At 41.1% G+C, this 22,312-nt stretch overlaps 1 protein-coding gene across 2 annotated transcripts in view; it reads right to left on the bottom strand.

Moving 5' to 3' along the window:
* Positions 1–6,709: 6,709 nt before the first annotated feature.
* RSPO1 (R-spondin 1) overlaps positions 6,710–22,312 on the bottom strand; it is a 34,312-nt gene continuing 18,709 nt past the window's right edge. For both annotated transcript variants that reach the window (XM_074305191.1, XM_074305190.1), the window contains exons 3-6: positions 16,288–16,479; positions 13,650–13,799; positions 13,264–13,452; positions 6,710–7,798 (exon numbers count right to left, since the gene is read on the bottom strand). In XM_074305191.1, coding sequence (XP_074161292.1) covers positions 7,629–7,798; positions 13,264–13,452; positions 13,650–13,799; positions 16,288–16,479 — 701 coding nt within the window. In that variant the 3' untranslated portion in view covers positions 6,710–7,628. The remainder of the gene's footprint in view (positions 7,799–13,263; positions 13,453–13,649; positions 13,800–16,287; positions 16,480–22,312) is intronic.

Below are 22,312 nucleotides of genomic sequence, written 5' to 3' on the forward strand. Positions count from 1 at the left end.
CAATATCTAAATGGACTTATGACTAGCAGCTGGAGAGATGTCCCTGACCACTGACCTTCACTATGGAAATGTATCAGGGGCCAGAGAGCTGATGTCTGTCTTCAACTTTCTCCCTGTTCATTCTCTCCAACAGTTTAAAACAAAACAAAACAAAACAAAACCCCAAAAACCAAACCCCAAACAAAAAACTAACAAAACCAAAAAAAGCAAACCCAGAACACAAAAAATCCTCATCTGCTGAAAGACTGGAATGGAAAACAAGTCCATTCACTGGGGACTTGGTCTGGAACATACCAGAGCTGGGTAAGGTAGCCAGAAACACCAGCATCCTGATGTGGTGCAATCCGCCAGACCCATGGAAGAAAACGCTAACATTTTCCAAATAACACTGTGGGCAGATAACAGCCACTTCCAAACCATGCGTTATTGTTGCCGAAAACCTGGGGGAAGGGGAAGGAATCTAAGAAACAGATTCCCTCTTCCCAGTACTTGCTGGGGCTGGAAAATATGTCAAGGTGTGGGCTTCTGAGCTAGGCAGGGGACCTTGTCCTTGGACCATCCTCAATGCCTTCTGCTTCCAGCCTGCAGGAGGAAGGCATAGGATGCTGGACCAGGTGTCCAGATCCCTCTGTACCTCATCCCCTTCTCCCCCCATTCTTGGACTTGTCCCATATTGTAGAAATTCCCTGACCCAGGATGACAGAGTGAGGATGGACTCCCAGGAGAGACATGAGATGGCTAGTGCATGACTAGTGTGTTTGGCTTCCCCTTCTAAACACCAAGAGTCAAGGTGCTGGGCTTGAGGAGGAAGCATCTCCCCACTTCACTGATGAGGCTCTGAGCCATTAAAAGGAGAGAGTAGGAAAGGCCCAGAAATGCATAGCTAGAAGGGGCCCGAAATCACTGAGGCTCACCCTCTGGTTGTACAGATGAGGAAACTGAGGCTCAGAAGGGAGAAAGGATTTGTCCAAGGTTCATAGGGTAAGATTTGGACTCTGAATCCAGGTCCATTTTCCCATTATCACCCCAGCTCCCAGTGGATCCAGGAGTCCCAGAAATCCAGTTCATCAAAGTCCAGCACATTAAAGTATAAATGTATGTCTCTTCTCATCAATCACCTCTAGCTTTAGCATTGAGGATGCTTGAAATTAAAGGGAGGGGCTAGAGAGAGAGAGAAAGAGAGAGACAGAGGTCACAGAAACAAAGAAAGACAGAGACAGAGACAGAGTTGGAGAGAGACAGAAACAGAGAGAGGAAAAGAGAGACAAGAGTAAAACAGAGATAGAGACTGAGGGAGAAATAGACAGAAAATTAGATCTAGTTCTTTCTTGAACTTTTTTCTTCAGTTGTTTTGTTTGTTTGTTTGTTTGTTTTTTAAATAAATTTAGGGAACTTAGAGAAAGGCAGCTTGACATAGACAATAGAGGTCCAGCCTCAGAATCAATGAGATCTATACTTACTGGGGACCTGAGGAAATCACTTATCCTTTCAATGCCCTCAGGCAACTTTCTATCAACTAAATGCAATAGAAGGTACTAACCTGTCCTGATAGAGGAAAGTAGCTCTCTATACTGGGTGAAATCATAAGACCCAGCTTTTGCCTCCTTCCCTTTACACTCCTCTCTTTCTCCCCTCCCCCACAAAGGGATATAGAAACCGAAAAATAACTAGAAATAGAAGTGGAGACAGATGTTGGAAAGTGAGAAAGGCAAAGAAAAAATAAGAGGAACACTGGTTCCTATGATAGCATAGAAGTTTAGAATTAAAAAAAAAAATTACATAGTTACAGGAGACAATAACCTTGTCCAAAGGGTATCTGAACAGAAATCCATTCCACCACATCCAATTTTTGCTTGAAGACCTCTAGTGAGGGAAACTTACTACATTTCCTTCTGGATAGCTCTAACATTCAGGAAGTTTCTCCTCTAATAATAGGGGAATTGAACAAGGCATGCAAAGAGATATGCTGTCTCCTGCCAGCTGACCATATGTCATAGCTCTAAGCGTGGGTACTTTGGACTGGTGAGGAAACTCTTACTGGCCAGTAAGAGGAAGAATAGATCACTTACAAGATCTTTAAGTGGAGAGTGATTCTGGCCTTTTCAATCTCAATTTCAAATGGGAAGAGGTAACAGAAAGAAAGGGAGTGTTGTCCTTACAATGATCTGGTCTCATAGAAGCTAAAATGCATGAGCTGCCTAGGCAAACCTGAGATTGGATCTCAGAATCTTAGTCACCTCTTCTATTTTGTGCTTCTTTCCTAAGTAATGATGACTAAAAATGATTTTTTTCCAGGCTTGAGAGAGACCTTGCAATTTAGAGACATTTATCTATCCCGTGTTCATTAAATAAAAGTGTCAGAAAGGGAAGTTTCTACATCAAATAAGATGACCACCATAAGAAGAGTAACTCGAACCCCACCATGACTGGTCACAAGACATGGACTTTAAGGGGACAATGCAGTGTTGAGGTGAAATTTAATGATACCTATTCAATGTTCTCACAAACTACTATTTATACTCTAATGAAGCTAAAATTTCAAATTCTTAGAAAAATAGACCAGTACTTATAAATAAATTAAGTTATTAAATCCTGTTTTAAGTTTTTTTTGTTTTTTTTTTTTTTTAAATCATAATGTACTTAAGTGTTTTGTGTTTCACATTCTTTTTGTATATTGGAAATAAATACCTGTTCCATACTGGATTCATATAGTACACTGATTACTTTTCTATTCCTTTTTTGGGGGGGATATTATGACAGCAGTGAAACTTAATCCTTAAAATACTATTCCCCCATGGGTCTCAGGTGAGGGAGGAGAGTGAAAACTCCAAGAAAGTGAGAAAAGTTTAAACCTTCTCACTAAAATCCAAGTTAGAGCAGGATTAAACTTAGTCTGGCCACATGTGTGAATCCCTCATGGTGGAAAGGTAGATGGTATAGTGCACCAACCTCTCAGATCTACAATAATTTTTAATATTACACTTGCATACAGTTCAAATATGAATTTATACAGTTCTAGTTTGGCCCTTTGGGGCTAAGTAGAACAAATATAACAAAATATTTGAAGACAATGAGAAAAGTGATTATTAATAACATGATTTGTGGAGATTGAGAAGTTCTCCCTTTTTCTATTTTCCAAGACCTCAGTCTCTGAAGTTTGAATTAACCTTCTCAACCTGACCCAACCCAACTTGTAAGGAATCTTTAGCCTAAGGTGAATTCCATTCAATCAAGCTTGGGTGGAGACAGACCCTTTTGTCTGAATTGCTCAATTTCGAAGGTGGTCTGGATGGTCTAAGTATATAGTCTCTCTAAAAATAACATGATTTCACTCTCAGCCATTCATTATAATATTCCTTCTCTCATTAACTGTTACCAATCAGGATGGATTCCTGCCTTGTAGAACACTTCCTTTTAGAAGGAGATACAAACTGTGAGCCCCCCACCATGATTGTCTCTTTGGTCTAAGAGAGATGGCCAAATGGCCATCTTGTACTAATAAATTTTATTTAATAGAGCATGTTTTATTAAATAAATTTAAAATAGAATTATTAAGTTACCCAGAAACAATTTCTCTTGAGCCTTTTAATTGCCACAACAGTTAGTATCTCTCCTCAGACCTTATGTTTTACAAACTAAATAGTCTTGGTTCTTTCATTTGATCTTATAAGTCAAAGTCCTGTATGTCTATCATCCTAGTAGTCATATTCCTTCAGACAAGCTCCTATTTGTTGATATCATTCTGAAAATGTAACTCCTAGAACTGACCCAATATACTATAAGAGAGTCTGATTGGAGGAGATTATAGCTGGACCATCAGCTCCTTAGTTCTGAATACCATTCCTGGCTAAATGTAAGAATGTATGTATGCTGTTTTTGTTGTTGTTGTTATTGTTAACATAGTACTCTGTTGACTAATATTGAGTTTGTTGGTCACTAAAATTCCTAGATTTTTTTTTTTTCACATGAACTATCTCCTTGTCAAGTCCTGAGTTCTTGAAGCCCAAAGCCTTCATTTACAGATAAGGAAATGGTGGCTCAAAGGTCAAAGTCATAGAGTAAATTAATAGTAGAGCTGATACTAGGACCTATATCTACTGTGAGCATTTGATGAATAATGTAGTTTTTCAATTATTTCGATCATATCCAACTCTTGACCCTATTTGGGGTGTCCTTGTCAAAGATACTGGAGTGGTTTGCTATTTCCTTTTCATTTGACATTTTTCCAGCTCATTTGACAGATGAAGAAACTGAGGCAAACAGGGTTAAGTGATTTGTTCAGTATCACACAATTATAAAATGTCTAAGGCCAGATTTGAATACAGGAAGATGAGGTCATCAGGGCATTGGGTTTGAGGATGAGTTCATTAGCAAGATGAGCCCAGCACTCTATTTAGTGTGGCATCTAGCTGTCTTATGATGAATATTTAGTAATAATATTAATTACCTTACATATAACTAGCATTAATATATAGCTTATATTTATATATAGTTAATAATATATACAAAAACTTTGCAAAATTCTTTGCAATTATTATCTGATTTGATCCTTATAACAACCCTAGGAGGTAGATGTTATTATTTCCTTTTATCATATGAGGAAACCAAGGCACACAGAGATGAAGTTACTCAGTCACAACTGAAAACTCTGTGGGCATGGATTTGAACTTAAATCTTCCTGACTTGAGTGCTAGTACCACCTAATTTAGTTTCTCTTGTAGTTCTAGTCACCTCTCAAGTTGCCTATGAATAGATCAGAGGTTCTAGCCTATACTCCAAGTTCTAGTCAGGAACCATTGGGCTTATAGAATGAAGATATACAGAAGGTAGAAAATTTAAGATAAAGTTGAAATTCTTATTTCTTTCATATACCTGCCTTCAGCAGAACATGCTGCACCAAGCTTCACGAGGAGGTCCAGGAGTCCATCCTCTTGAAGATTTTTACAACTTTTCTGGCCCCCACCTATTCTACATTTAAAGGGGCCCCAAGCCTTGCCATTCAAGGACTGGTTGAAAGACCTAAAGATGTTTAATGATAATTGTCCAAATTGGGATGAATGAGCTGTCTTGGCAGAGAGAATGAGCTTCTCAAGACTGGAGGTCTTCAAAGAGAAGCTGGATATGTTAGGATTGATTGGAGGGAGAATAGTGTACACTGGCTCTGGATTCAGATGACTGATCTAAATCATACCTCTGATACTTACTGTGTGAACTTGGGCAAATCATTTGCACTTTCGAAGCGGCTATTTCCTCATCTGTAAAATGAAAGGATTAGACAACATGCCCTCTGCAGTTTTTCTTAGCTCTAGAACTGGGGGTGGAGAGGTGGTCAGGGGATCATATATTTAAAGTTAGAAGAGTCAATTCCCAATTATTTAAGGGCTGGAATAGATGCCTTCTGAGATTCTTTCCAATTCTGTGATCTGTTTATCAAAGGGAAGACTTAGGGAAGGAAAACCTCTAGCAAGCAAAACAAGAAAGGACCAATGTGGAGAAGTCATGGAGAGAACTTTGTCTCTGTGGAAGGGAAAACTTCTTAATGAACTGAGGTGAACAAAGGTGGAATGGACTGCCTTGGGAGGTTCTAGCCCCTAGAAATCTTCCAGGGGAAGCTGGATGATCACTTGTCTAAGGTTATTATAGTGGAAAGAAGGAAGAAAACAAATATTTATTTTGTTAAATACTCACTACGTGCCAGGTACTATGTTAAACACTTGTTTGACCTTCACAACAATCTTAGAAGGTAGGCACTGTTTTTATTCCCATTTTGCAGTTGAGGAAATGGAGGCAGACACGTTAAATGTCTTGCCAAGGATCCTTAGGGTCTCAGCTCTTCAGAATGTCTGAGGTCACAGTTAAACTCAGATCTTCCTGACCAGACTCAGGGCTTGAGGGAGGGAAGGAACATGCATTTATTAAAGTGCCAGTTACCAGGTGCTTTAACTATTATCTCATCTGATCCTATCTACTATACCACCCAGCTGTCTCTAATGGAGAAACCTGTTCACCTATGGGTTCAACTAGAGACCTGAGGTTCCTTCCCATCCTCACATTCTACGATTTTCATAATCAAGAACTTTTCCATCATAATTCATTTCAAATGCTCTCCCCCTTTTCCAGAGGAGAAAATGAGGCAGGTGACTTTACACAGCCCTCCCTCATTCAAATCCAATTCACTTACTTATCATGAAGTTATGGTCCTATTTGAGAACCAAAACCAAATAAAATTGTTTTGATTTGTTTTGTTTTCTCCTAGGATAGATAGTATGACACAGTGTGTAGTATGCTGGACTTAAAGAAAAGAAGACTTTGGTTAAAATCTTGCCTCCTATACTTATTATTTATGTGACTATGGACTAGTCATGTAACTCTTTAAGCCTCAGTTTCCCTATCTGTAAAATGGGGGATAAAAATATCTACAATACTCAGCATAATTGAGATTCAAATGAGATAATGAATGGAAAGAAGTTTACAAATATTAAAGTACTATATAAATATGAATTATTATGGTTCTTAAGGGGGTTCTTAAGAGGACTAACTACTGCCCTCCCATTTTCGACAATTCTTTTTTTCTCTTCTTCTTTAAGAATCTGCCCCAAACTCCTGAGTCTGGCCATGCCTCTTGCTGGTTAACCTTCCTCCTCTCCCCCCAACCCCCATCCCACTCCGCCCCACCCTTCTCCTTACCCTTGAGAAGGAATATGGTTGATAGTTTTCATTTTTTAATTTGAAATAAATTTTTAAGCAGTTTTCAGGGGCTGGTCTCCCCTGACATCATACCATGGACATTTAACATAGATTCTTCCAAGAGAAAGTCTTACATCCAGAAACATGGGACAGGAGAGGGAGAAGGTGAGCCTTTCCTAGGCCAGCCTCTAGGGAGCCTCGGCTTCCACCTGGCAGTCAAGCCCAGCCAACCCTGTCTGTCTTTTCAGCCAACACTGCTGTCCGCACATTTCAGCCTGGCTGACAGATCACCGCTGGGGAAAGTTCTCCAAAAAAATTTTTTTTAATTGCTTTCGAGGGCCCTTCTCAAGTGAATGTTCTCAGCTCCGCTTCTGCCCGGAGTTGAGGGGGCCTCCCTCTGCATGTGGTCAAGTCCAAGGGACTGGAAGCTTTCTCTTCTCCTGCTTTAGAAGCATGTGCTCCAGTCTGCTAGTATATAAGTGGGTACACATGTAGTCCGAGTCATGTGGTACATGTACATGTCTGTGTGCCTATCTGCATGTCGGGGGGGGGAGGGCTGTGTCCAGTGTAGACACCCGGATGCCAGTCTGCCCTTATGTGTCTGCAAACACTTCCCTGGGCACAGGCGGCCACGGCAAGCCTTCCTGTGGACATTTGTGCAGAGCTCTTTCTGCACAGACATGGGGTGCTTGAATGAACACGGCTTGGTGAGCACCCGCCTGCCTTTCCCAGGTGAGTCTGGATACAGTATGAACCCATGGGACTTGTCTGCCTTTTCTAGCTGGGTCTCGGTCTCCATGTCTATGCATGTGTACCTGCCTTGTGTGCCCAGGTGTGCATGTGGAGGAGTATGCATTGCAGCAGAACTCCAGTTCAATAAAGCTCTCATATACATAGCAGCATAGGCTTTTCACATCCGGGGCCCAGGGCTGGCGCTGGCCCTAAGCAGCAGGCAGGAGGGGGCCTTCTGTCCCTCGATGCTGTGGTGGCAGTGGCTGCTGTCCCTTCCGCCTTCGAGGAGAGCCCAGCCGGGCTTCCTTGCTTTCTTTCCTGCTCTGATTCCCATTGGCATTCTCCCTTCGGCCCTGCCCGTTCTTCCGTCTCTTCTGCCCTAGAATCAGAACATTAAGAAAGATTATCCAAAGGCCCTGTCTAGGCCAGTGATGAGGCTCGGGACTCTGGTCTGGACAGCATTCCAATAGCTCCAGGAGGAAGCTGAGAGAAGAGGAAAAGGGTGTGCGAGTGTGAGAAATCTGTATCCTCTCTAAGCATCAGAAGGGCTGCTGTGCAGGTGAGTCTGTAGTCTAAGGGGAACAGGGGTAGAGTTGTGCAAGGAAGCATTTTTTTAGCTGGTCTGAAGAAGAGCTTCCACTGCTGGACAGCTTGTGCCCTCACATTGTATATAGGGGTGCACAGGATTCCAAAAATAAAGCATACAGGATACTCTTAAAAGTGTAATCTGCACGGCTAACACTTTCTCCATCGCATTCTTAAGTCAGGACAACAAACAAAACAAGAGATTAATCCTTAGTTGGCAGCATTAGCTCACTTCTAAAACCTAATGCTTCAACTCAAAGCCTAGAAACTAGCTGGCTAGAGCTGGCTCCAGCACACCTGGTCTGAGTAAATATCCCTTTCAGTTTTTATTTATTCAACAATTGTTTATTAAGTATCTACTATGTTCCAGACACTAAGAAAAGTGCTCCGAGGACAATCAAAAATGTCTTTTCCTTCAAGGAGCTCAATATAATCCCTGGTACATAGCAAATACTTAGGTATTTAGCATGGTGATTGACTGTTGGGCACATATAAGTATATATAAAATTTATACAATATTATTTCAGCAACTGCAGTAAGAAAGGGGCATAAAAAAACAAAACAAAAAAAAAACAAAACAAAACAAAACTTGAGCAGAGAATTTAAAGAGAAATAGTGAATCTGAAAAGTGGAGGTAAAAGAGGGAAAAGCATTCCAGGCATAGGTTCTTTCCAGCTCTATGGCACATTATACTTCCTACTTCCTCCTAAACTCTCCAATCCAGTCAAGCTAGCCTTCCTTCTCTCCTTCACCCATACCATTCCATCTTTTATCTCTGTGACTTTGCATTAATTATTCCCCATACCTGGAATGTCTTCTCTCACTTGCCCCTTTCTCTTTCTGTCTTTCTATTTGTCTTTGTTAGTTTGTGCTTCTGTTTCTCTCTGGATAATTCATGAACCACCTTCTACATGAAGTTTTTATTGATTTCCCTGCCTCCTGGTACCTCCTACCTCCTTTGAGGAAGTTAGGTGGCCCATGGATAGCATGCAGGATCTGGACTTGAGAAGAACCATATTCACAGTTGGTCTCAGAGACTTATTGGCTGTGTGACTCCAGGCAATTTCTCTTAGTCATTTTAAGCTGTAATGGGGATAATAATTTCATTACCTCCCATGACTGTTATGAGATAATACACGGAAAGTATTTAGCACAACATGTAGTAGGTGCTTAATAAATGCTTGTTTCCTTCCTTTCAAACTACATTTTAAAGAAACTTTGCATTTATTCTCTTTATTCAGTATATAATTACATACATCCTTGTAGTTTTGCCTATTTAGAACATGAGCAATTTGGAAGTGAGGACTGCTTTATTCTTTGTATGTACATGCTCCTCTGTTGCCAGCATAGGAGATGGAGGGATGTACATAGGGAACAGCAAGAAAGCCAGTCTGCTTGCAACGTGGAATGTGTGAAGGGGAGTCATGTGCTTTGTATTCTTGGGCGCAGTCATTCTAATCCAAAACAACTCTTTGCCACCCACAGGGGGTTTAATTGGCAGAGAAACTGCTTTCCATTTCTTCCTCCAGCTCATTTTACAGATGAGGAAACTAAGGCAAACAGGTGACAGGCTCACACAGCTAGTGTCTGAGGTCAAATTTGAACTCGTCTTCCTGACCCCAGCACTGTGGTCTATCTACTGCCCACATCAAATACAGGGACTCACAAATGGTTTCAGAAACTCCTTGTTCTCTCTTCTTTTTTTGGTACATCCATCACACCCCCTCTCTTGTTCCTTAGCATAACATGGATCTAAACATATTAGTAATGTTCCCTGATGGGGCAATCTGCAGTGTCCATATGTGGCCTTAGGGCCTGGCAGGGAGAGCCTGCTTTGGCTTGGGCCAAGGCCTCTCCCTGGGCTCGGAGAATGAGAAGCAGAGGCCCACAGGCCAACAGCCCATCTGGGCTCCCTAGTCACAGCCCAGAAGAAGCTGGCTTTCCAGCCAGTCAGGGGTGGCCCAGGAAGAAACACGAAGACACAAAGTGTCTCCATTCCAGGAATGATCTGGCCAGTCCAGGGTCGCAGAATCACAAAATTTCAGAGCTGGAAGGAACCTTGGAGGACCTCTACTCCAACTTGGACTTAAAGAAGAATTCTTTCTATGGCCTCTTGACAAGTGGTCATACAGGCTTAGTCTGAAGATCTACCGAAGCAGCCCCTTCCACCCTGGGAGAGCGCCAACCCTTAGGAATGTCTTCTTGACTTCAGCTCAAATCTGCCTCCCAGAAACTCCCACCTATTGCTCCTAGCTCTGGGGCTAAGTACAAAATTTAATCTCTCTTCCCCATGACAGCCCTTCAGATTCATAGATGCAGCAGCCATGTTCTTCCCCTAAGTCTTCACTTCCCAATTCCTTTGATCCTCTGAGCTTTCATTGTGTGACATAATTTTCTTACAGCTCCAGGAAAACCCAAAGAATTACACATTTTTTAAATGCAGAGGATCCATTAGTAGCCATCTAGTCTAGCCCATCCCTGTAAAAGAATTCTCTGTACAACATCCTCAATCAGTGGTCATCCAACTTTTGTTTGAATACTTCCAAGGCTGAGGGACTAACTAATTACCGAAACAGTCCATTCTACCTTTGCACAATCACAATTGTTGGAAGATTCCTTTACAGTGAATCAAAATCCATCTCTTTGAAGTTTCTACCACAATGCTAGGCCTGGTGTCAGGAAGATCTGAGTTAAAATCTGGCCTCAGACACTTACTAGCAGTGTGACACTGAGCAAATCACTTAAACTTCCTGTTTCTTCAGCTGTGTAATGGGGATAATAATAACACCCACCTTTCAGAATTGTTGTATCAAATGAGATACTATTTGTGAAGCACATAGAATAGTGCCTGGCACATAGTCATTTAAGTTCTACTTCTCTCTTTTCCTTCTTTTCTTCTTGCTTTCTTCCTTTTTATCCCTCCCTTCCTTCTTTCCCTCTCTCCTTCCCTTCTTTCTTTTTTTCTTTCTTCCTTCCTCCCTCTTTCCTTCCATTCCTTCCTTTCTTCCATTCCTTCTCTCCTTTTCTATTTCAGTCTTCTAGAACTAAAGAAAACAAGTCTAATCTCTCAGTTGACAGTCAGATGCTTTAAGATGGCCATTATGTCTCCCTAAATCCTCTCTTCCCCAAGCTAAAGAAATATCTCCAGGTCCTTCAAATGATGAAACTCCTCCCCTCCACCACCCATTCTTGTCCCATCTCTCCAACCATACATTCGAATATACCCTCCTCAGAACAATGGTTCAGACTTCTAGATGAAAATTTCCCTTTTTCAGAAGCCCAGAGTCCTGGGTTGGAGTCATCATTCCTCACTATTACCTTTTGAGCCCTGTACCAAATCCACCTCTTCATGGATCCTCATGCATAAGTTTGGGGGACTTGTCAAAAAGACTAGGGATTCTGAGAGAGAACAAGAAATACCGCACTCATGGAGATTATATAGGTTTTGCAGGACTTTTATGCCACCTTTTCTTCCTTAACCCTAGAGGAAATGTTTGTCTACCATTCCATGTCTAAAGCATTCTGAAAAGCATTAAGAGTTATGCAAATAATAGTAATAACTGCTTTAAGCCCACAAAGCACTTTTATCCATGGAATTTCATCTCAAAACAATAAGTGCTATTATTATCCCCATTTTACAAATGAGGAAACTGAGGCTGAGGGAGGTTAAGTGAATTGTTCAAAGTCATAGCTGGTAGGCGTCTGATTTATTAGGATTTGAACTCATCTTTTTGCCTCCGAGTCCAGCATGCTATGTACTGTCACCTAGCTATAAATAGATGCAAATATGGCCAGATTATTATTTAGCACCCCTTTTAAAATTTCCAGGTTTTTATATTGGTTGTCCTCATACTTAGAATGTAATCCTTCCTTACCTTTCCTCTTAGAACTCTCTTTCAAAAGACTTGGCTCAAGCTCTGCCTTTTCCATGAGGTTCTTCTTGATCCCCTAGCAAGTAACACTTTCCCCTCACATCTCAATCAGTTTGTATCTTTTACATATATTTACATATGTGCAGGGGGCTGGCATTTAGATGGCAGAGTGGACAAAGCATCTGTAGTCATAGGGACTTTAGTTCAAATCCAACCTCGGATATTTACTATCAGTGTGGCCTCTGGCAAGTCATTTAACCTTGTTTGCCTCAGTTTCCTCATCTGTTAAATGAGAAGGAGATAGCAAACCACTCCAGTATCTCTGCCCCCCAAAAAACTCCAAATAGGTTACAAAGAGCCACACACAATTGAAACAACTGAACAGTGCAAAGCATGTTGTTTCCTCCAATGGAAAATAAACTCCTTGAAAATAAGGGCTCATTCATTTTTGTTACTGTATCCCTGGCACCTGACACATAGTAGGAATTTAATAAATACTTTATTGGTTTGTTTACACTTTTCTAATGTATTTATGATGATACCCTGTGTATTTTTGTTTTCTGGGTATTTGCCTGTAGGCTTCCTGAGAGCAAGGATCATGTCTTATCTAAAAAATATTTTTTCCCCAATGCCTTGTATGAAGGAGGCAAAGAAGAACAAATAGACAAAGATGTAGAGAAGGGCTGTTTCATGGAAGGGGGGTTGTCTATAGAAATGCAGAGGTGTGAAAAGGAAGGTGGAGACTGAGGTTGAGTACAGAGAGCAGGCTTGCATACAGTGTAATCACTGGCTGATCTTGGGTGTTACCTTAAAATGCTCTATTTACAAATAATGTGTAAACTTTCATAAATAGTTACTGGATGAATGATGCACCAGGAGATTGAAGCAGCAGAGAAAGCATGCACAATGTCTCCAGAACTAGCCATGATGGTCAGGGGCACACAAGAGGACTTGGCTCCCTCTGAAAAGAGCCTGAGATCCCAAAATAGAGAACTGGGAAGGGCAGGGGATGTGGAATAGAGGGGGAGCTTGGGGAATAGAGGGGATCTTAGGGAAATAGATGGGCATTTAGAAGTAGAAGGGGGTATTAGGAAAATAGAGGAGGATCTTGGAGATAGAGAAGAATGTTGATGAAATAGAGGAGGTTCTTGGGGATTGAAGAAACAGAAGAGGATCTTGGGGATATTAAGGAAATAGAGGAGGATCGTGAATTTAGAGAAGAATTTTGGTGAAATAGAGGAGGTTTTGGGGGAATAGAAAGTGATTTTGGGGAGCAGAAGGAGATCTTGGGGAAATAGAAGGGGATCATAGGGAAATGGAATAAGCTCTTGAATAAGTAGAGGGGGATCTTAGGGAATAGAAGGGAATTTGGGGGGCAGAAGCTCACCATCAGGACATGGAATCCTCTGCACTGTACACCTCCTAGTCTCTTTAGTGCTGGGACAGACAGAACGGTCTCCAGAGGGAGCCTGTAGCACAAGACGTGTCCGTTCTTCTGAACCTCTCCGGAAACCACAGAGCTTCTTCTTCTTGGAGCATGGCCCCCATGGGGACCACTCACTCATTTCACATTGTGCTGCGGAAAAGGGCAGGGATAAAATTAAGAAAAGTATAGATCCTGGCTCCTGGTACCCTGTAAAATAAGGCCCTCCCTACTTTCCCACACCCCTTTCCCCCATCTTCAGAGCCCATTGGGCCAGAGCTACGATCTCTGGATCCAGGCTTCTAGATTCTATCCCCATACAATTAGTACTAGAGCTCCCCTCCTCTCACCAGGACTGCTGCATTCCATAGTACTGTTGGCCGCTGAAGAACCTTCAGGACAGGCTGGGTAACAGCGGCCCTTGTGAAGGTATAAACCCTCCTTACATTTTGTGCAAAAATTGTGGCTGAAGCAAGCCTCACAGCTCTCAATCTTGCATTCTGTGGGGAGAAACAGAGCAGTCTGTCAATTCAAGTCTCTCCAAACCTTATAAATGCATACTGCCCCATTAAGCATTATTAGCCTTACTAGGCTCCAAACATTCCTCAATTTATTAAGCACTGACTATGTGCCAGGCACAGTGCCAACTGCTGGAGATACAAAAAATGGCAAAAGGCAGTTTTTATTTTCAAAGATACTAAGTAGGGCAAAGAAATGCCCTTTACCAATCAATGGAGATCAGGACCTTTTCTGCAACTTGCCTTCTTAGAGAGCTGATTAGGAATTGAGAAGTTAAATTTCTCAGGATCCTATAGCCAGTATATGTCAGAGATGGAATGTGAATCCAGGTCTTTCTGACACTGAGAGTGGATCTCTCTCTACTTCATTAATTATAATAATGACCTTGTGCCTTATAATCTAATACTATCCCCTTTCTAATTGAGAAATTGGGCAATACCATGGTCAGTGTTTCATATATGCTTGCTGACTGACTGGAGGAATGTTTGGATACAGATAAAATGGTAAAAGATGGGGATTAGAGGGAGGGGGGGCAGTTGGGATGGGGATTTCAGTCTTTGGAAAGAAGAGACTCGAGAAGGGGTCAGGGAGACACAAGGTCCTCCTCTCTTCACCTCCCACCCCCAGAGTGGGAGGGCAGGGGCCAGGCAAGTGCTCTGGGTATTAGAGATGCACAAACTCATTTTACTTCCATGGTGAAAGGAAAACTCCACTACTCATTGTTTATCATTCTCTGGCCTAGAACAATGGACCAGAGAGAGTAAAGCATTGGATTTGGAAATTAGAATTGTAGTGCACAGACTCATTTTTGTGAGCTCAAATCTGGCCTTAGACACTTAGGAGCAGGCTGACCGTGGGCAAATCATTTAACCCTGTTTCCCTCTGTTTCCTCATCTGTAAAATGAATTGGAGAAGGAAATGGCAAAACATTTCAATATCTTTGCCAAGAAAAACCCAAATGGGGTCATGAAGTCAGACACAGCTGAAATAAATGAACGACAAGATTCAATGAACCCAGTCCTGATTCTGCCACTTTTTAGCTGGATTAATAATCTCCATCTGTTTATTATTGAATGAGATATTTCAGGTATGTTCTGATTATAGATTAGTAAAGGACAAAGCAGGGACATTGCTGAGGAAGCCTAACCCTACAGTTGTAAACACACATGCCTACAGTCCCTACCCTACATACTGGTAAAGCTTCTTGAGAAGGGGAGCTGACTTTCATTCTGTGTTTATATCCCCAATTCTTAGCATATAGTAGACAATAAATGCTTGTTGGATTAGATTTTGCCTGTTTTTCTTAATTTTTAATTCTGAATTTAAGAAATAAAACAAGTATCTCCATAAAGTGGGATAGAAAAAAAGTTCAAGATTAAAAATGATCATTTCTTTTTTTCTTGCTTGCTTAGTCTCCAGCATCAATCTCTAATAGTATATCCATAGATATTCTTCCAGAGGGGAAGTGAGCTTCATGATCATAGTTTCTAGAGCTGAGAGGGATCTCAGAATGGGAATTTGGGAAAAACCTTAGAAGTTAACGATGCAGGGGAATTTAGAATAGGATTCAGAATGGGAGGGACCTTAGGATATAGAATGTGATAGCTGGAAGGAACCTTAGAAATAGAATGTCATGGCATGGAGAGACCTTTGAACATAGGATGTCATAGCATGGAGAGACCTTTGAACATAGGATGTCATGGCTGAGAAGGACCTTAAAATACAGAATATCATGGCTGGAAGGAACCTTAGAAATAGAATGTCATGGCATGGAGAGACCTTTGAACATAGGATGTCATGGCTACAAGGGACCTTAGAACATAAATTATCAGAACTGGAAAAAATCTTAGAACATAGAATATCATCTGTGCTAACTCTTCATCAAATTATGACCATCCCTAATAAGTAATTCCCTAGTCTCCACCTTGGAACTTAAAATGTCAGAACTGAGAGGGGCTTGAGAACATGGAGCACAGAATGCCAGATTTGGATCTTAGAATCTAGAGAGTAAGAAGAGATATTAGAACAATTCTAACTTTGGGCAAGTCACTTAACTTATGTTTGCTTTAATCTACTGGAGAAAGAAATGGCAAACCACTTTAGTATCTTTGCCAAGAAAATCCCATGGACACCATGGGGTCACAAAGAGGTGGATACAATTGAAAAACAGCAATAATTTCAAACTGGAACTTCCCAGATGGAAAAACTGAGGTCCAGGAAGTCAAGTGGTTCAAGGTAATAAATGTAGGAAGTAGCAGAGCCACGATTTACAGCCATGGTCTCTTAATTCTAACTCCAAAGTTTTTTCTATGGTGTCATGTTACCTTTAATCACCCACCTCAACAGAGATAAGATATGCTCCTGTTGATCTAGCCATGGAATATCAGGCTATGGAGCCAAATGTCCAGGGGCTCAAGCCATCCAGATGTGGCTTGGAGCCATTCCCCCTACCCCCACCTCCCTACTTACTAATACACTTGTTCATATCAGGGTTTCGAGCATCGTAGTATCCAGGCGGACAGGATGGCAGGCAGATTCCAACCTGCCGGATGTCATTCCTCTCCAGCAGGATGAAGAGCTTAGGGGAGCATTTAAGGCAACCATTGACCTCCGAACACAGCTCACAGCCCTTGGCACAGGCCTGACTTCCCTCTGTGCTGACTGTAGGGAAAGGGGAAGGGGAAGAGAAAGGATAAGGACAAACAATGTTAAAAAGGTACTGGAATAATCCCCTTCTCCCTAGCAAGAGAAGCCCCATATCTGTAAGGGAAAAAATCAAATTCAATCGATATTCTGTCCCTCCTTCCCTCCTTTCCCCTCTCCCCCCTCCCACCTTTTCCTCTACCCTTTCCCATGCCAAACTATCAGAAATTCTCTCCAGGCCAGTAGCTATCTGCAAGCTTGCGTTACAATTCAGCCCCAGTCTTATCCCTTTTTTCATCTTTGGACTTTTGAATAGACTATATCTTCCTTTTCATCTTTGCTTATTAAACTCCCTTCTTCTGTCAAGATGAAGGTCAGTTGCTTCCTCCATGTAGCTATCCCTTATAAATTTCTTCCTTCAGCTGAAAGTTTTTTTAAAGCACTTTATCAAAATGTCTCCTTGTCCTTTATCATGCTCTATCTTATATTACAAAACCTTCAAAGGGCACTTATTCATGGAGCTGGACTGAACTCTGAATATGCTCTTTGGGGATTAAACATGTGATGGTAATAGGGACTTAGTAATCAGGCTCTTTACATAATTATTTCTGTATATGCAACACTCCCTCTATTAGATCAGTTGTCCTCAAACATTTGTTCTCAGTATCCTTATACTATTGAAAATTATTGAGGTTCTGTCCAAAGAGTTTTTGTTTATGTGGGTTATATTTAGATATTTACCAAATTAGAAATAAAAACTAATTTTGAATTTGTAGACTCTCTGAAAGGTTTCAGAGATTCCCAGAATTCTCTGGACCACATTTTGAGAACCACTGTATTAGATCATAAGCTTGATGAGGGCAATGACTATGTTATATTTACCTTTCCATTCCCAGCCTTGGGAAATGTCCTTAGATAGCATGGGAGGAATGGGGAGGGTGAGTAGGAAAGAGCTCCCTTGGGGTGTTGTCATTAGAAGCAAATAAACCATCTGGTAGTTTTCTATGTTAAATAAAGACTCTTGTTAATTAGATGCTAAACTTAATTGTTTTTAGGCTGCCAGAGGACCATAAATAGGGTCAGTGCTTTCCAAATTTCTCTGCCTTGGGACAGAGCCCCAGTAATAGCTCTGAATGCCTAATGAATGCTTGTGGGATTGAATTAAACAAGAGGTGGTGCTCTCTCCTATTCCTCCCAAAAATAACTATAATAGATCATAGGAAAGGGACTTCTCACATGACTGTCCTCCCATCTCATCAGTCAGTCAGAAAGGATCCCACTTTTCTCTTCTCCGATCTATCTACCCTCATGCCCAGACACTTGGTCACCTAAAGAAGTCTGAGCTTTAGGGGCAGTAGATGGCATAATGAGATAGATCACTGAGCCAGGAGGACCTGAGTTCAAATCCATTCTTAGATACTTCCTACCCGCAAGTCACTTCACCCCATTGCCTCCCTCTCCCCCCCCCAAAAAAGGGAGTCTGATTTTACAGGTATATTTGGTATCTTTTTCATTGCCTTTTCCTCTTCCTTTCCTCCCAATCTTCATTTCATTAGGAGAAATGGAATCTCTCAAAAGCATTTGGAAGAACCTCCAAGGCAATTTAAGCTAATTCCTCATCAAATCATGACCATCCCTAATAAATGTATCTCTAGCTTCTTGAAAACCACAAAGGACAGGGGAATTTACTCTTATTACAAAATGGAGCTCTAGAAGTCTAAACAGAGTTAACAGTTTTCTATTTCTTAAAGGACCACTTCTTTATACTTATTTCACATGTACCATAATTTTAAAAAATCCTTCTACTACATGGTTCTTTTCCTGTCTTGGAGAAAGTCATCAAACCATAGAATTAAGTTAAGAAATCTAACCATCCACAGACAGGATGAAAAATATTCCAGCTTTCCAACCAAAGGATCTGGGTTTGAATTAGGCTTTTTCCACTTAGCACCTTTGTAACCAAGTTTTTAAATTTCTCTGATCCTCAGTTTCTTCTACTGTAAGAAGGGTAGAGTATACTGGATGACCTCTAAGGTCCTTTTCAGTCCAAGATACATATATGCTGCTTCTTTTACCATGATAAAAAGATGGTGAAAGATGGGATGGCGGGAAGAGGGAGAACCCAAGCCTTTGTATTGGCTGGAGTCTGAGCAGGGAACTATGAGGTAAAAATCCTTAAAAAAGTGGGAATCTTCTTTTCCCAGTCCTAAAAGATTTTTTGACTTTCTCCCTTTCCTCCTACATCTCCTCTTTCCAAAATCTAGCTGGTTCTGTTTTCAGGATCAATGAGAAAAATGCTCTTTCCACTGTTGAAGGGCTAAAGTCAGGCCCGATTCTTAGAGAAGGGTATTCACCTTGCAGATGGATCTTCCTGGAATGAAACAAGCCATAGCCAGGGCTCTTGCCCTCCCTCCCATTTATTTGTTCTCTGTACTCCAAAAACCTGGTATTCAGACTTTTGCTAGGTCCAGAATTTCCAACTAGTTGGTATTTTCCCTGGCTTGGCCAGTTTTTTGGTTTGGGGGTATGTTTTTTGTTTTTTTAATATCACAGAAGCTAATGATACATGTTGGGTAATATTAGTTATGTCATTTGGAGAAAGAAATCAGCATAGTGGACAGAAAGCTGGCCTTAGAGTCGGGAAGCTCTGGGTGGAAATCCAGACCTCTGTGGTCTACTGTGTTATCTAAGCATATACTTGTAGCTAGAAAGAGACTTAGAGATTGAGTCTAATCTCATTATATAGACAAAGAGTCCTCTGAGGTATAGAAAAATCAAGTGTATTGTTCAATCAACCAACCAATCAATCAATTCAGAAAAATTTACTTAGCACTTATGTGCTGGTACTATGCTTAAGTGCTGTGGATACAAAAAGAGGCAGAAGGCAATCCTTGTCCTCAAAGAGCTTATAGTCTAACTGTTCAGGATCACACACCTACAAAATATCTGAGGCAAGATTTGAACCCAGGGTTTCCTGGCTTTGTTTATTACATCAAGGTTCTTTCAAATTTCCTAATCTGTAAAGTGAGGGGGCTAGTATGGACAACATCTAAGGTCCATTCCAATTCTAAGGCAAATTATAGACAAATTACCAATCTACATCTGTGAAAGGAATTCCCACACTGGGATGACCACTGATCTAGTTGCTCCTTCTCCCTCATTCTGCTAATGCATGATTTATTTATTTATTCATTCATTCATCCATTTATTTATTTATCTATTTCTTTATTTTATTGCTGAGACGATTGGGGCTAGATGACTTGCCCAGGATCACATAGCTAGAAAGTGTTAAGTCTCTGAGACCAGATTTGAAGTAAAGTTCTCCTGATTTCTGGGCTGGTGCTCTATCCACTGCACCACTGAGCTGCCCCAATATAATTATTTATATACCTATTTAATCTGCACATCAATAACCTGAGGAAAGAGACTGTTTATCATTTATCTCAAGACAAGCCATACCATATAATGGAAAGATTTCTGGCCCTATAGAAAACTGGATTTCAACCCTACCACTGGCTTTAGATGTCTGACCTGCAAAAGTCACTAACTTTCCCTGAGCTTCAGTTTCCTCATCTATACAATAGGGTTAATGATATCTGTAATATAGTGAAGAGAAGGGCCCTATAAGGCTGATTGTGGAATCAGGAAGAGTAGATTTGAGTCCTTTTCTTGACATATATTAACTGGGTGACTATCAGCAAAACTTGACCCCTTAGGACAATTTAAGATTGTACATTACAGATAAACTGATGTGATCTGTGGAGGGAGTTTCCTTCCCTCTCTGATGAAAATAAATCCAAAAGTCAAGATGGTTTATGATAATAAACTTCATTTTAAATAGTGCTTTAAGATTTAAAAAAATTGATATACATTATCTCATTTGCTACTCACAACATTCCTCTGGGGTAGGTACTATTGTTATCACCATTTTATAGATGTGGAAACTGAGGTGACAATTAAGTGACATGTCTAGGTTTACACAGCTAGTAGCTATGTGGGCTTCAAACACAGGCCTTCCTGATTCCAAGTTCTGTGCTCAATCTTCCATACAATGATGCTAAAGAACATTTTTGTGGGCATTGGAAGGAGCTGTCACTATATACCAAGTCCTATCCACTTGCCAAGCTCTTTCCTTTAGTACCAGGGTAGAAGGAAGACAAGGGCCTCTCCTACCTCCCCCTAGAGCTCCATCGTTCTTGCCCACAAATCTCACAGGAAATCACCTCTTATCCCTATCACAAGCTTCTAATTCTTCTCCACTTCCAAGTCTAAGTTCCTAGGAGAGCAAAAACCCTCTATTGGGGAGTGGGGGGATAGAAGAAAGTAGAATACTACTGACTTAGGGCTAGAGCCAGCTGGTTTGCTGGCCTGGGAAGGGGAGCAAGGCAACCAACCCCCTAGGTCTTGTCTAGACAATCACAAAGGTGCAGAAAAAGTTGAAGGAGCCGTCCTCCTTCCCATTATAACCTAGTAGATATATAAGACTCAGGTTTGGGAAACCAGCCCCTGAGGATGTTTAGGGATCAAACCCCAGCTGTTTTCTCCCCAATTCCCCTGAAAGAGCCAAAAAAAGTATTTCCAGATGTGTTCTTTCACCCCTGAAGAAACTCACTCCTGTGGCTAGGTACCCTTCTTAATGCTTTTGATATTGACTCTTATATGTTAAATTTTCTATTAAGTCCAGGTTTGGTTGATAAAAAGTCCTGAAAATCTGTAAGTTTGTTGAATGTCTATTTTTTTCCTCATTCAATATTATGGATAATTTTGCTGGATATGATATTTTTGGCTGCAGGCGTACTTCTTTTAATTGTCAGTAGATATAATTCCAGGATTTGTGGTCTTTTATTGTGGCCTTCTTAACGCTTTTAAGAGCACTGTCATATACTCCTGTGACCTTCCTTCCTTCCTCCCTCCATGTTTCTCTTTCTTTCTTTTTCCCTCCTTTCCCTACTTCCCTCCTTTTTTCCCTCCCTCCCTCCCTTCCTTTTTTTGTCTTTTTCATTAAAATGTGAACTCCTAGAGATCAGGGACTGTTTTTCAACTTTCTCTCCAACACTTAGCACAGTGCTTAACACATATTAGATGCTTACTAAATGTTTCTTGACTGAGCTTGAACATTTTCTTTGAACATCAGTTTCCATATCAATAAATGTCTAATGCACTAGATGGTCTCTAGAGGTCCAGACCTCTTTACAGTATTCCAAGGGCCCTTATAACTTTTGACATTCTGTGTTAACAATAAGTAACATTGATATGGCACTTTAAGGCTCGTAAAACCAATTTATATAAACAATATTTCGTCTAAAGTTTTTGATACTCCGGTAGTCAGATGCTATTATTGTTATTCCCATTTTACAGATGAGGAAACTGAGGCAGAGAGAGGTTAGATTACTTGTCCAGGAAAATATAGCTCTTAAGTATCTGAAGTGGGATTCAAATCCAGGTCAGCCCTCTCTCCACTGTACCACTATGCCCCTTAGGGTCCTTTCATTTGTCATTCTCTATTTTAAGGTCCCTTCCCTCTCTGATATTCTCTCCCAGCTCTGACATTCTCTGTTCTCAAGTCCTTCCCAGCCCTGACATTCTCTGTTCTCACGTCCTTCCCAGCCCTGACATTCTCTGTTCTCAAGTCCTTCCCAGCTCGACATTCTCTGTTCTCACGTCCTTCCCAGCCCTGACATTCTCTGTTCTCAAGTCCTTCCCAGCCCTGACATTCTCTGTTCTCACGTCCTTCCCAGCCCTGACATTCTCTGTTCTCAAGTCCTTCCCAGCTCGACATTCTCTGTTCTCACGTCCTTCCCAGCCCTGACATTCTCTGTTCTCAAGTCCTTCCCAGCCCTGACATTCTCTG

This window comes from Sminthopsis crassicaudata, chromosome 3 (assembly GCF_048593235.1).
Source record: "Sminthopsis crassicaudata isolate SCR6 chromosome 3, ASM4859323v1, whole genome shotgun sequence".
Lineage (NCBI taxonomy): Eukaryota > Metazoa > Chordata > Mammalia > Dasyuromorphia > Dasyuridae > Sminthopsis > Sminthopsis crassicaudata.